Source organism: Megalops cyprinoides, chromosome 14 (assembly GCF_013368585.1).
Source record: "Megalops cyprinoides isolate fMegCyp1 chromosome 14, fMegCyp1.pri, whole genome shotgun sequence".
Taxonomy (NCBI): Eukaryota; Metazoa; Chordata; class Actinopteri; order Elopiformes; family Megalopidae; genus Megalops; species Megalops cyprinoides.
The window spans coordinates 28,207,890-28,224,078 of NC_050596.1; the positions used below are offsets into that span (position 1 = coordinate 28,207,890).

General features: G+C 42.8%; 1 protein-coding gene across 1 annotated transcript; it reads right to left on the bottom strand.

Annotated features, from left to right (window-relative positions):
• Positions 1-7,894: 7,894 nt before the first annotated feature.
• LOC118789546 (tubulin alpha chain-like) lies at positions 7,895-13,857 on the bottom strand. The gene is made up of 4 exons (XM_036546019.1): positions 13,589-13,857; positions 10,139-10,361; positions 9,629-9,777; positions 7,895-9,189 (listed from the first exon to the last, which is right to left on the bottom strand). The coding sequence occupies exons 1-4, from the start codon at positions 13,589-13,591 to the stop codon at positions 8,215-8,217; spliced, it is 1,350 nt and encodes a 449-aa protein (XP_036401912.1). The 5' UTR covers positions 13,592-13,857; the 3' UTR covers positions 7,895-8,214.
• Between the last annotated feature and the right edge of the window lie 2,332 nt (positions 13,858-16,189).

A 16,189-nucleotide genomic window follows, 5' to 3' on the forward strand; every position in this document is an offset into this window, starting at 1 on the left:
CTCAGGAAGGACTTGGTTTCTCTTCATTGATCTTTGCAACTACCTCAAATCAGTTGTCTACTATTTTAAGACTAATGTTTGTAACACTGACACCAGTGTGCTTAATTGCCATTAACTTTGAAGTGTTTCTTCCAAAATTCCAGGTTTCATGGGTCAGTGGAGGTCAGGTTATGCCATTTGCATACCAGATTTAAGAACAAGTGAGCCAATAGTGAATGATTACTTAAGCTGAGTACTTAAACTCTAAAAGTATACTGGCACTTAGAGACCAAGTGGAGGAAATGACCCCATCCATTCCCATATGCCTCCTCTCTTTTCCCCATCCACACAAACAGGGCAAACTCCTCACACCGGGATTTTCCCAAACAATATACATTTTGTTAAATGAGGAAACCTGACCTTCCGCAGACACTAACTACTGGGGGAGGAATGCTGACGGCATCGTCCGGGAACGTGCGGGAACATGTGGGAACATGTGGGAGGCAGCGTGTGTGTGTGTGTGTGTGTGTGTGTGTGTGTGTGTGTGTGTGTGTGTGTGTGGTGCTCAGAGTTGAGGGGGAGTGTGAAATGTGTCTGACAAATGGGCAGTGTGCAGAATTCAGTGTTAATGACACAGTGGAGGGTACTGGCTGCTCAGCGGGGGGGACAAGCACAGGCCGGTGTGCACCACCACATCCTCGCACTGTGCAGCGGTGTACTCCACCCCACTGTAGACACGAACCAGGACAGTCGGTCACTAACTGCATGGCAATGTGGAATAGTAGTAAGGAGCAGAGCTTATAACCCAAAGGTTGTAGGTTTGAGTCCCTGCTGGGGCACTGCAGCTGTACCCTTGGGCAAGGTACTTAACCTACAATTGGCTCAGTAAATATCCAACATTATAAATGAATAACATGCAAATATTTAACCTATGTTAGTCACCCTGGATAAGAGCAACTGCTAAATGACAGTAATGTAATATAACTTTGGGGTGTCAGTGAGTCACTTCACTAATCAACAGAGAAAGTAGCGCATTTAGCTCCTAAGTATGTGAGCTCCAATGGGAGACTGATTCACCACGGCTGAAACGCCACACAAAAGAGACAATCAAAACCCACCAATCCATATTCCTGTCTGATAGAGGCTGCAGATCATGATGCAGGTGGGTTGGCAGAGGGTTTATCCTTGATGATGAAGTTTACCACGTGAAAACTTAATAATAGTTTACCATGTGAAATAACTACTGAGCATGCTGGTTTTTGGAAATGGTGGTGCAGGGCGGTACCTGTGCGGTCTGGTCCATGCTGCGGAAGGGGAGGAAGCATCAGAAGCAATGGTTGTAGCCTGAAAGATGGTGGCTCCGCTTTTGCTCCCCAAAGCGTCCCTCCCACACTGCCAAGTCTGGGCTCTGACAGAGACACGACCAAGACAAATGCATGAGCACATACAATATACACATAAACAGGAACACATACACACAGGAAATTACACACACAAGACAATAAACATATAAATGCAGGAAAATGCAGAAAATGCAGAAAATATAAAATATATATTTACATATATATATATATATATATATATATATATATATATATATATATATATATATATATATATATATATATATATGTAAATATATACATACAAGAAAATATACATGCAGGACAGTACACATACGCACAAAGTGGAACATATACCCACAGTAAACATATACATACAGGAAAATACCCACAAGACAGAAAACACACATGCAAGACAGGGGAAAAAAGGTCAGACAAAACACAGGAGATTCAAATTCTTGAAAGCACCGAAGACACAGAATGAGAGGGAAACTTTTACACTCATGTAAGTAATACTGTCTTTCGGCAACCAGCACTTGTTTGGACATCTTCCATTCTGCCAAAATGTAGCCAAATACAGTCTGGTATGAGAGGAGCTACAAAGGAAGAGGTAGTGAGTCAGAGATGGTTTCAACTCTTCCAAGAGTAAGTAAGATGATCCAAGCCACACCACAGCAGTGTGTGCGTGTGTGTGTGTCTGTATGTCTGTGTGTGTGTGTCATGAGGGGGAGTTGTCTCTTTGTCCAGGTTACATGGCCATAGGTGAGCTCACATGCGGCCTTCTCAGATAGCTGGAACATTAATAAGATTGAAAGGTTACTGTAGTGATACCTGACGACACCTTTCTGCTCATTCCAAAGATGTGCGGATGCCAGTGTACTTACAGTAAGAACAAACATTAAATAAACAATCTCACAAGTAGTCACCAAAGTCCCATCCACTCCAAGCCTCCCAGGCTGCAACACCCCCACCATCCCTCCTCATCTCTTCCTCTTTGTGACTATGCTGTTGTACAGAAAATCAACTATGGTGGCACTGTTCCTTTTCTACTTTAGATGTAGCCTGAAATGCATACACAACCTCACTCTCATCAGTGCTGTACTCAGGGTTCAGGGTCCACCTGTGGGCAGCAGTAATGGTGTAGACACCAGTGTAGCATAGTGGTAAGGAGCAGAATTCGGAACCAAAAGGTTGCTGGTTCAATTCCCTGCAGGAGTACCGTTGTTGTAACTTTGGGCAAGGAACTTAATGTAGAATTGCCTCAGCAAATATCCAGCTACGTAAATGGATAAAACTGTAACCTATGTAAGGGACTCTGGATAAGAGCGCTTCAAATGTGATAATGTAATCTGAGACACACGCAGGGGAGGGTCTCTCTCCTCACACACAGGCAATATGCTTATCTTCCATCACACAAGCCAAGCCAGAGATATATATGAGGAACGAACCGGAACATCAGCCTTGGCTACCAATAAGACTCTAGTTCAGCTCTGGCTGACTGTAAAGCACTGAGAATAACAGTCTAGCACAATCGATCAGCAGTCCTGTGGGCAATGTTGCATTGCAGCTTCCAAACAGGAAGACCTGACTCAGTTTTCCAGCATAGATAAAACTTCTGCTGAGATCCGAAGAGATGTCGAAACTTTTATTCCTGTGTCTAAGCCAAGCAAGAGACTGATTCAGAGCCCGTCTCCACCAGAGGTTCTTCATTTCACAGACATGAATGACTCTTGACGTGTAACTTCTGCTTGTCCGCAGTGGATTAACTGTACAGCAGTTTTGCCGTGTGTTTCACCAGCAGGACACAATTGCTGTCATTTTTTTTCTTGGGAAAGAATTTTCAGAGCCTCTCCTTCATAACAGGGAGCAATAATCCCGTCCAAGACCCACAAACAATGGCCACAACTCAAGAACACCACAGAAATAATGTTATTTGCAAAGGTTTTCAACGTGGATATTACTGCAGACAGTGAGGGAACTGGAATGTTTTTACTGAAAAAATCCAAACAAAGGAACACACAATCTTTCAATCTCTCTAATTAAGAAATACACTGTACCCTATTAAAATTCATGAAGAACACTATTTGAAACTCAAGAGGTAAATAAACAGATCTATAACTCTTGTGAAGCTACTGTCCCATAAAACACAAGGCTCCAATTACCCAAAACAGGCTTTGCTCACAGTAGATTGCATCACAGAGAAACTGTACTCCAGGCCTTGACCAGATTGGAACAGTGCCTCAGTAAATTCTCCAGAGAGCCTGGTCTTATCTAGCAGATCTAGAACCATTCCCAGGTTACAGTGCTCTGGCAGGATGTCTCCCCTATTCCCTCGTGTCTCACGCTTCCATCTCTGCAGACGATCTTGGCAGCAGGAACTTCACAGAAGTCAAACATGGTAATAAAGTCTCCAAATGAGGGCATTCTGTCAGAGCCTGGTGGGGGGTGGGGGGTCACAGTATGGTCACGCCCAGACTGGTGAATCTCAAGGATTGCGTACACAACTAGAATCACGTCTGCAAGTAGCAAGTAGAGAGGTGGTGGCTGAGGTTGTGTGACTTTTCCCCTCAAGATTATTCAAAATTATTACTCTCCACCAAACTCTGCAGAAATTACACTTACATTAACAGGGTTCAGTTACCAAGAGAACTGTGCTAAAACAGGGACAAATAGGCAGGGAAGAAGGCTGTATGTGTCAGTATAAAACTGGGAGAGGTGGTATTTTGCAAGCACAAGGAATGCAGAAGGAGATAATGCAGTAGATAAAGTGGACTATGGCACCTTACGGTGGACACAGACAGTGAAGGGGGCTGTGTATGGAAAATAAGCAGAACATTAATACAGGAAGTGACATGACCTCTGGCTCAGGCGTAGGCGGTGGGCTGTGGAGTGGGGTCCTGGAGCAGGTCAGTCACCATGCAGACTGCAGCTTCCCCCTCGCTCAGCAGAATGCCAACAGCGGCGCCTAGTGGACATGGAAATTAAAACTGTGTTTAAAATAACTGAGGTCCTATGCCAGTTTAGCCACCGTTTTGTTAAGATGGCACTTATACAGAGCATGTCATTTTGACAAGTTACTGTACGCCATTGTGTCACACTGCACACTATGAAACTACATTCTTGTTTCAGAGGATATTTACAGAGTTTCTAGTACTACAGACCTCACATGAAGCTCCCAAAGCATTCAAAATTTATCATATGGCACATGCCACAGAATACGGAATATGAGTTATTTACAGCAGATCATATTAGCTTAAAGGCATAGATAAATCCCTGGCTGTTCTGTAAATTCATACATAAATCATTAATAATTAAGAAACAAATAAACAGGCTCATCAAACTAACACACTCTAACCACATGTGTCATAGCTGTAACTATAACAGCTGTGTGCTTGTTGTTCTCTGACTCATTCACATATTTCGACTGAAATGTGCTACGTCAGCATCTTGACATAAAGACTCTGCATGCGTCAAACAATTGGTTCTATGCTGAAAAATATTCTTGGACCAAATGATAGGATTTCCTAATAATATTGCGAAACTGTCCCCCCCATGCATTTCAGGGAAATGTGTGTTGTGTGTGTGTGTGTGTGTGTGTGTGTGGGGAACCCTGAGTTTGCATAAATATACAGCAGAAAAGGTCAATGAATTCAGACCTTTAATACACATTAGATGCATCAGACGCCACTGCCAGTGTTCATCAATCAGTTCATCAGTTCATAAACCTCTGGGTGACCATTCCTTATCCTATTATCACTGATAAAATCAGCGATGTACTCATTCTGTAAGGACTGCTGACTCAGGCCCCTTGCCAGCCACCAGAGGGCGACATAGACTCACTTCATGTTGATTGGAATCAGGTGTGCACAATCTGTTGCATTCCATGTTGGCTTTGCACACCTGTACCCAGTTTCTTGATTGCCCCTTGTCATGTGTATGTATACCCTGTCTGTTCTTTCTCCCTGTGTCTTGGATCTTCCTTGCCTTGTGTTCTTGTTGCTGCTGGATTTTTCTGGTATGGTTTGACCTTGCTTAGTGCTTTTGTACCTTTGCTGGATTTGTCTGTTAGGGTATTTAAGATCTCTTGCCTGCTTTTGACTATGAGACTGGACATTCCCAAGTAAAACCCTGTTTGTTCTCCAAGATGCCCGTCTCTCCTTGTGCTTCAGTCCCGTCATCATCTTTGCTACACATTCAGCTAGCTAGATAGTTGTCTAGTGTCAAAGCTGAACCAAGTATGGAGACCTTTATCTCGCTAGGAATGCTTTTTTGCAAGGAGTTTCAAGAATGAGCTAATTCTTAACATATTAAATGTTATCCAAAACAGACATGAGTGCAGATCTGTAGTATGCAGTATTTCAAATGGAATTCAATGCCTTTCATCATTCAGTTAACCACTATCATCTAGCTATAAATGACCAAAGATGGTTTTATTTTTTTGAAGTGAATGAAGACATGTCAAGTGCCCTTGTGTATGTGTGCCGTTACCTGTACACTGGACTTCATACCTCAAAAGCACAAAGGATCAGTGAAATGGAGAGGGCAGTAGTCACCTGTTCTAACTGACCACTGAGCTGGTTGCAAGGAACTGTGTCCATCACAGTGGTGTATAGGTTAGAACACAGGAGCCAGGTACCCAGCTTTAATGAGGGCACACTCTCTAGACCACAATCAAATGATGGGTGTAATTATCTTGTGGGTGGGTAGATAGGTGGAGAGGGTATGGTTTTCCTGGGTAGGAATGAGGAAATCTAAGTTAACTATAGGCTATATTCAGGTTAAACAGATATCAGTTCCACAACACAGTAGGCCTAAACATTGCAATTAAACTGAATTTAAACGTGACATTTAAACAGTAAACAACATTTATCCAACGTCAGTGAATAGCAAACTAACAGTCAAAAGGCCACTTGAATATGTGAGTGCCATTTTGAACGGAAATCATTCATGGCACAATGCTATCACAGCAGGGGTATTGTTTTGGTAACAATCACGCAGCACTGTATGTAGCAAAGTCAGCAGAGTGCATTCACGCTGTTATAGAAGCCATCCCAAACCCAAAAATAACGGTCCACGCTCACTCACTGTCTGCATTCAGCTGGTAATGGTACAGTCACTGAACAAGTTGTTTAATTACTCAGGAAAGGATGAAGTTAGACTGGTTTCATAAATGGTTGATGTCATATAGATTGGCCACTAGACGGCGATACAGACTTGCTATAGCGCGTTACACTAAAGCATAGAGGTAGTTCTGCCGTCTCTTGTACTCGCAGCTGTTATACCCTCTACCGTTGAACACTTTTCATTGCATTCAACGTACAGCGTGGTCTTAATGGGATTTATGTTGTCTGGTTAAACACTAGGCAATACTTGTAAATGTCACAGTTACTAAAACACTCACTGGTCAATGAGAAGAGACCAAAATCAATCACGCTCAGAATAGATTTCAATAAAATAGTTTTCAATAAAAGCGATATACAGTACTGTTACCTACATTGTGAATTTGTCTTTTAATAGCTGGATAATCCACTGGTGTCCACACCACAGTGTTGTCTCCACTACATCGTGCGCGTCGCTTTACCGCCGTCTGATTTAGTTTCACTCCATTAAATCAAATACGCCAGTGAAATATGAACTTCATAATTAAATTTGCTAAATGCCCAAAAGTTAACCCACCTGCACGTTCGACCACTAGCATCAGGTCGGCTGACTCACAGGTTCCGCAGGGGAGCTTCGGTGTTGTGGAAGACAAGACCACTTCAACACAAAAGGGCGGGAGAACCACGCACTGAGCTTGTAGTGAGTTAGCTAATGTTAGCGTAAATGAGGAAAAAACAGCAAAGGGCTAACAATAATATGGAGAATAACGCTTGCTAGGAGTAGGCTACACTAGAGTTACACTAGCGGCTGGAAATATATGAACCGACCCGGTAAGTATCCAAAAACTGTTTTGCCAATTTTGTCGACACGAGTCATGTCGGGAGTGCAATGAATATCGCACCTGTGAAATGACCGCGAATCCTAAACCGCTGTGACTCAGCCTCTTGACTAGCTGTATGGAACGTGCTTCTGTGCCATCCCTCTCCCGCTTTTTCTCACTTAACGCAAACATGAACAGCTTCCCAATCGCTGGAAATGACTTGCTAAGTAACTAGCTTGTACTACTAATAAATAGCCTACCCTTTTGTGTTCACAGTAGGCTAAAATTTGCTTCAGATTCTGCTGCACATAAAAAGGGCACTCTCGAGAAAATAAATTTACATTGCTTATCAAAATCACCTGGCTACCGTAATGCTTTCTCATTTTATATTGCAGTATTCATAAGCACTGAGGAAATGAGATGGCGGTAAAGATAATGATATTGACAGGGCTAACCACTGAGGTCCAAGGAAAACAAAGTAGGCGAATTACTGAAAAGCATGTATAATAAACCTCTAATACTTTAAGTGCATGTTGGACATATAGCCATATTTTTGTGAGATTTAACATTTGTTGGATGATAGAGCTTTACATGCACACACCACAGTGAGACGTTATGCTATATACCATTGAAGAATATGGAGTTGAGCAAGTGGTGTTGTGAGATAACTTTATTAAGCACATGTTTGGCAGTAATTTAGTCTTTGAATGGAATTGATCAGAGGAGCCATGAGGTCATTTCGATACAAAAATATCCATTTTCCATGGTACACACTCTGTGGTAGTCTTGGACAGAACTCAGAAAGAAGAAAACAAGTAACTTCTTTGGTAATGAAGTTATGGTGGGAAGAATGTTTATAAAAAGGAAATACATCATGTCACTTGAAGTGTTTGGTTAAGAATTTAATTTTTCAGTATTACATTTATTACCCATTACATCTAGACATTTTTCTTTGGCTTCACAGGCATCATTCTAGTACTCTTCCCCCTCTTCATCTTCCTCAAAGGAGTCAATGCCCACTTCTTCATAGTCCTTCTCCAGGGCTGCCATGTCTTCTCTGGCCTCAGAGAACTCTCCCTCTTCCATGCCCTCTCCCACATACCAGTGGACAAAGGCACGCTTGGCATACATCAGGTCAAACTTGTGGTCCAGGCGGGCCCAGGCCTCAGCGATGGCGGTGGTGTTGCTCAGCATGCACACAGCCCTCTGGACCTTGGCCAGGTCCCCTCCAGGCACCACAGTGGGAGGCTGGTAGTTGATACCCACCTTGAAACCGGTGGGACACCAGTCCACAAACTGGATGCTCCTCTTGGTCTTGATGGCAGCAATAGCTACGTTTACATCTTTGGGCACCACGTCTCCACGGTACAGCAGACAGCAGGCCATGTACTTGCCATGACGGGGGTCACACTTCACCATCTGGTTTGAGGGTTCAAAACAGGAGTTGGTGATCTCGGCCACAGACAGCTGCTCATGGTAGGCCTTCTCAGCAGAGATTACTGGGGCGTAAGTAGCCAGCGGGAAGTGGATACGGGGGTAGGGGACCAAGTTGGTCTGGAACTCTGTCAGATCCACATTGAGGGCACCATCAAATCGGAGGGAGGCTGTGATAGAGGACACAATTTGGCTGATGAGCCTGTTGAGGTTGGTGTAGGATGGACGTTCAATATCCAGGTTCCTGCGACAGATGTCATAGATGGCCTCGTTGTCCACCATGAAGGCACAGTCGGAGTGCTCCAGGGTGGTGTGGGTGGTCAGGATGGAGTTGTAGGGCTCCACCACAGCTGTGGACACCTGAGGAGCTGGGTAAATGGCAAACTCCAGCTTGGACTTCTTGCCAAAGTCAACAGAGAGGCGCTCCATCAGCAGGGAGGTGAACCCAGACCCAGTACCACCACCAAAGCTGTGGAACACCAGGAAGCCTTGTAGCCCTGTGCACTGGTCAGCCTTTGAGGAAACACAAAACAGTCACATCTAATACGTCAACATAAAACAAAAGCTTCTCATGGACATAATATATGACATTACATTATTGTCATTTAGAAGACGCTCTTAGCCAGAGCAACGTACATAAGTTCCAGATTTTTGGAAAGGTTGTACATTTGTATAGCTGGATATTTACTGAGGCAAGTGTGGGCTAAACACTTTGCTCAAGGTGCCCTACAGCAGTGCCCTATGGAGGGATCAAGCCAGCAATCTTTTGATTACAAGCCCTGCTCCTTACCCGCTACACTGCCACTCTGTATTGACATTAGACTAGCCAATTAGCATACAGGCATTCTTAGGACAGCTGCAGAGTAGATACTTTAATATTACCGAGTAACCTGTACCATTCTGGTGAGAATATATATCCAAAGTGTCAATGCTTTGATTGATCTTTCTTTACCAGTTTACGTATCCGGTCCAGAACTGAATCGATGATCTCTTTGCCAATGGTGTAGTGCCCACGGGCGTAGTTGTTGGCAGCATCTTCCTTGCCTGAAATGAGCTGCTCAGGGTGGAACAGCTGTCTGTAGTTACCTGTGCGTACTTCATCTAGGAGAATGGAAATGCACGATAATGAATAATGGACTAATAACTTGAGTACACACATTTTTCAGAATGAGCTTAAGTGTAGATGTATTTGTAGCGTTTGATCATTTACATTAGAGTGAAATCTCACCCTTAAACAAGAATCAGTAAAGGACACTCCTTTTGCAGTATACATTAGGAGTCCACTTTAATGCACTTGATAAGGACTTTATTGAACACCGTAATGAATGACTGTGAGTAATGTCCTCTCCCTCTGTGGCCAGCAGCAGAATGAGCAGACATCAAATCAATGCGCTAATTAAGTTCTCTCTTGTTTCTCCGCACAGTACTTAATGAATCTAGTAGAGAGCTCTCTCTGACTTACCGATGACAGTGGGCTCCAGGTCAACAAAGATGGCACGGGGGACATACTTGCCAGCACCGGTCTCACTGAAGAAGGTGGTGAAGGAGTCGTCATGGCCGCCCACTGGCTTGTGGCTGGGCATTTGCCCGTCAGGCTGGATGCCATGCTCCAAGCAGTACAGCTCCCAGCAAGTGTTGCCCATCTGGACACCTGCCTGTCCTACATGGACAGATATACACTCGCGCTGTTGGGAAAGCAAAGACAAAAAAAGACTACAAATTATACCATGTGAAAAACGTACACTGTCCTGGCTCCAGACTTCTGTCGGACAATACATGGGCACATATCTCGTGGGGACGGTAAACATGCTGTTACACTTCCAAAATCAACTATCAAGTGAATCTCAGCACTAAAGAGGCCATGATATGACTGCAGTCTTTCATTAAGAAACATCCTTATATTCTAGCAAGAGAAGGCACCACATGTGGAAAGAGGGAAAAACTATAGGACAGAGAGAGACTGAGAAAGGTTTGAATTAATGGTGGTGCCAGATGAATCCATATAAATGCGCCTACATGTACAGAGGAGAGGTGTTCACAGCGGTTGTGGAGGAAAAAAAATGATTTACTCAGAACCTCAGTGAATTTTAAACTTGCTCTGAAAGAATGTGGGTGATAAATACACTTCCTTAGACTGAGATCTTCTGTAGAATATCGGGTCCTACCCACCCTGAGAGAGCATATGTGTAATTTCCATGTGGTGTTGCTGGCTGGTCCTATACTCTGCTTTTTAGCTTTGACAGGACTAGCCCCTCCTTCCTTTTGGAGCTTAGCTGAACCTGGTCGTCTGTGATTGTGATCATGTGATAGATTTGCCTGAGGAGCCAAGACTGGTTTCTCTGACTGGGCCACACTTGCCCTGCTGCAGTTCTGAACATGCAGTGAGAAAGAAAGTAAGAAAAGAAAACAAACTCCTTTGAATTCTTGCCAAATTCTGCCACTGCAGGCAGTATGTCCTGTTTGGAAACTTGTTCATAAAACAAAGAGTAGTGACTGTTGTAGAGAATTGAAGGTCAGCTGAAAAAGTCACAAGTCTTTCTAACACACACACACAATGAGCAGATTGGGTTTTGGCTTCAGAGCAATATGATGTGAACTAACCTATGAACTAATTACAGAGAAAAAATAATTAAATGACCTCAACCACTTGGCTCTGAAAAATCAAATGCATTTACACAGAACTAAGCACAATATCAGATAAACCAAATCTGACCAAATCATTGGTTGTCTCCACGAACCAGCAATGTCTGTAGTATGCCCCTGGTAAGCCTTGTGCAAGCCTCTGAGTTTGAAATAGCCCTCACCTCAGAGGAGGTGACCCAGTTCAGGTCGGCAAAGCACCATGACCCAGAGCTATGGCTGCAATACTCCCTCTGGAGCAGCCATCTATTTTTACACCAGTTCCACGCAGCTGTTCCTCTCCCTCACACCCTGACAGGGTGGAAGGACCACGCAGGAACATGTGACCGCTCACTTTGGGCACGCCGGCCAAGTCAGCAGGCAGCTATTTCTAGGACGCTCTGCTCTCAAAGCGTGTGTGGACTGTCCAGGCCTGACACACCACAAGGGACAGTAGACTAATAAACAAAAAGGGCAGAATTATAAGTGTTGAGGCTGTACTTGAATTTCAGTTGGTTCTTTTTGAATGTCTGAACACAGCCATCATCAGCTTCAGCCATGCCAAACTGAACCGGGCACAACTGTGTCAGGGTAGTGAATTTTTGCTTACTCATGGTATATTCTGTTAATAATTATTAGCTACACATCCTGTGAGATTAGAGAACTGAATACCCTACCACCTACGTAAACTGGTGCCAGTTACCGGTGCCAGTACCGGTGCTTTCTTTTCTGCCCACAATGGGTTACTGCAGGGGACCCCAAATTCTAAAACAGGTTTGCAAGAGAAGGTATGGGTAAGCTGTACTCCAGCCTACAATTCACAAACCACAAATGCCATACATCTCCAATCTATTGCTTCAAGACTGAAAATGTTAGGATTAAATGTAGATGTTCACCCAAAGTATGTACCAAAGCAGTAAAAGGGAGAAAGTAAGAAATAAGGATGTGTTGTTTTCCTGATGTTAGGCATACTAAATATATGATCAATTGATTAAAAATTACTCTCCCCTTTTCTTTGAAGGGCAGTTATCTACCACAATACTGTGAATGAAGTTCTTGAATTCCAGAAGATCAATATGTCAGTACATGTTAGCAGGATTAAGATGGTATCACTTAAATCCTCAGATGACTGCATTAGGAAGCTACAGTACAATGACACTGACACTGCTCCCACTGTGAATCTGTACAGTTTGACTTGTGGGTCATCACATGCAATAGACAGTAAATCACATTTTAAGTATTAGTTTGAATCATTTCAATAAAAAGGCTTTTCTTAACTAAAGGGAGCTATTTCTATAAACAGGTATTCAAAACCCTCAAACATAACTCAATGTAAGTACATGTCTTACTGTTTTTACAATAAAATAATAAGAGGTGTAGCCTGTGCCCTGCATGGAAAGTGCAGTACACAGCCAGAGAAGTGTGTCAACATGTCCCTATCAAGCAGAACAAATAACCCTCCCCATAAGTTACACAACACCAATGTGCACAGCTGGTGACAGTTCATTTTGCTGTCCTGATCAGTGTGACTGGTGTAATTATGCTTAACTTCCTGATATCAAGATAGTAATTAAGGTGTGGTAAAAACTTAATTATAATGTCGCTTGACATGTTTGCATTTGATACATTGAATTGTATTAATATTGTACGTTTTACCACGCACATTTATCTTCGATCGTTTTGCAGATCTGTATAAACGTGTCAATCGAATAGAATATCGGTTGTTTTAAATTTCTGTTTAAATTTCCATGATGTAATATTAGAGCATACGTTAGGAAAGAGATAAAGTTTTAGTGATTCACGGGTAATACGAAAATAGCGCCAGTTTTGGTCATTCGTGGAATTGCATGAAAAGATATAACCCTTGCGGTGCGTCAGCGCTGACATCGATACAATAAAATCTTGCGACAACTTTGCTGCATTGCATCGAGTGTGTCCTTTTTTGTGCTGATCAGCAAAAACAGGAATATCTTCAAAATTAAAAACAATCTTTAAAAAAGAAACAGCTTTAAAACTGTGTTCGTATTATCCAGCTCCGCCCCCAGCCAGGCGCTCTATTCGATCTATGGAACTGTCAGCTGCATCTGGAGTTCCCGCATTTCTAGGTGCGCAACCAGATGAAGTTGTGCAATGTTACTAGCGACGTCGATTCAAATGCAACAAGGTAAAACTCAAATAAATTAGAGATATGTGGAGAGCGGTGTAACACACAAAGTGAGATTTTAAGTAAAAATTTTAAATGCTAGACGTCATGATTAATAACGCTAATATTTGCAAAGATAAAATCACTCACCATTCTGCTTCTGTGTTGCTTTGTTTTAAGTAAAAAAAAGTACGGCTCAAATGCCAATGGGACTTCTTTATTGGTCTCCTCACAGTACACCTTCAAGGGGGTCTCCGTGAGCTAGTCGAACTGGGTGGAAGGTATTTGCTATAAGGTTATATACTAACCAGACTGCGAAGGAGGGGCGCTATCGACACTCCCACGCACTCGTACGCAGGGTATAAAAATAATTGTGGAGCTAAGAATTAGTCTTCAGAGACATGTCAGCGCTTAGCGTCAATGCACCTCGTCAGACAAACATTTCCGGCAACGTGCAATTAACACCACTGCAGGGATTGTTCAAAGTTTCACAATATATTTCATGGGAGTGACAACGCAATACCAGTCATTCGGTAGTCTAGCAAACCAAATTCCCTGTTTTACAAGACTATATGGTCTGTTTAAATCAGGACTGCAATATGTACATATAGTAGAAACTGCCTACTTGCATGCAAACTATTTACGGGCTGTCGTTTACAGTCAAAATGGCATTCATAGCCTATATCCAGCAAGATACATTCCTCCTCATTCCTTTGACTACCTACAATAAATATTACTACGATGTGAAAATAAGAGCAGCAAGTTAAGGAATGTAGCCCATACGAGTGCTTTTAACCGTCTTATTTTTAAACAGTTGTAACGTTTCTAATTTTTCGTTAATTTGCAGATTTATAGAAAATGACGATTGTTTTCATTAGTATGTGTCCACGGGAAACTGCAGAGCCTGGAGATCGTTTGGGTGGTTAATAATAATAAGAGTAAGACTTTCCTGCAAACCTCTAGTATATGCAATGAACCTGGAATGTCGTCAATGCTTTAACCCAGTGACAGGTAGATCTGGGACCTATGGCATTTGTGGAGGAAGCCCTGCACTGTTATGCTGAAGTCAAAGAGGGAGGCTGTTTTTTAAGTCCTTGTTTATCATGTACTAGTTGAGTTCTATGGCTTTCTCTCGCTTGTTGGGTTTTCTGTTCAAGTGCTTCATGTGAACCTCCCAATCATCCTTCAAACTTTTCTTGTTTTCATTTCTTCCCTCAGTAGCCACTAGGTGGCACTGGCCTATCTAACTGCAGGATAGAGGGGTCAATGACTGACAAATGGAAATCAGTGCTCTCACAACTCTGTTCCACTAGATGGCGTAAAGTGAATTTGCAAGAGATAACAGAAGTGAAGAGAGGATCACTGTTATCTGCCACTTCTCCCATAGTCTCCTATTCAACAAAATTTATCTGAGCTTTTTCCCTTGCTGCAGTTCATTGAACCTATGCTGGTTGCGATCATCATGGCCCACCAGGAGTTCACAGAACAGTGCTTTTTAACATGTATTCTCATCCTCATTCTGTGAAAGCTATATAAACTGATCGTTAGGCTACAGGTCTCCCGAACCAAAGTTCAACTGAGACAATTCATTTATGGCATACCGTTTCACGCTTCCACACCTGAACTGCACAGCTCAAACATTGCCGAGGACCTCTGCTGGTTGGTCTGCAAGGCTACAGCATGAGTTCTGCCCCGATCGTGACGGAGTAGAAACCACCCAGAGGCATAAACACTGCACTGGGCAGAAGACTCTGCATAGCAGGAACTGCTGATGTGGAAGGCACTTTATCTAACCAGCATTTTCCACTGGGGCAGAAACCTACTCAACAGCATATCTAAAATCTAGGCAAATTACTGGAATGAAACAGACAATGCAAAGCACATTCAAATGGATTTTGATTTCAGTTTGAAGTTATGGTTGCTCATGTGGTTTTTGAGCCACGGTTAATGATCAAGAGCAGCAAGGCACATTTATGACTCACCAGAGCACAAGGTGTGCTGTATGTTTTTACCATCCACCCTGGCGATACAATATACAGTAAGTAATGCAACCTAATATTCATGCAACCTGATTACATATTACATGAGTATAACAGGCAAAGAATTCTTTCAAGAATTGAGGGTTAAGGGGTGGATCTGTGCAGCCTTCTCTGATCAGCTAAAGTACACAGCGCAAAGATTAGTCGATGAGGTTGCGGCCTGCTTGTTTCCATGGTATAAATGCTGTCGAGCGTTAAACATAATTGAACCACGCAGGATGACCTTGGGCAGATAAAACCGGGAGGAGGGATGATGGAAGTAATTTCTTGTGAAAATAACGGGCCAATGAAATGTGACAACAGTCGAGTGGAGGAAAGCCAAGGGCATGCTTTAGATGTGTGAATATACAGCTGCCTGCTAAACAAAATTCCACAATTCCACAGAAACATCTTTCTCCAACATGTCTAAATACCCCAGACTCAACGAACACACAGTAACAAGTGGAAATAACTGTAAATTCTCCCTATTGAATGAGATTTTGCCAAGAAGCAGAAGTCAGGCTGTGTTTCATTAACATTTTTCCTAAAAATCACATAGCCAATGATAAAATTGGTATTTACCATTTACTGTTTATTTTGCAAAGGCCCCTCATTCATAGTCTTTGCCTTTAGAGAGGAGTCACAGGTTGGTTCATTAGTCAGGGTTAAATACATGGACATCTGTAATGGTAGACTGGGCAGAGAGCAGTGATGTGTGACAGAGTGTGTTTGT

Bases quoted from the DNA above. Each gene is read 5' to 3' on its own strand.
- LOC118789546 (XM_036546019.1), bottom strand. The intron at 9,778-10,138 runs GTAAGTCAGAGA...CCATTCTCCTAG, and splicing joins CCTGGAGCCCACTGTCATCG to ATGAAGTACGCACAGGTAAC. The intron at 9,190-9,628 runs GTAAAGAAAGAT...GTTTCCTCAAAG, and splicing joins TGGACCGGATACGTAAACTG to GCTGACCAGTGCACAGGGCT.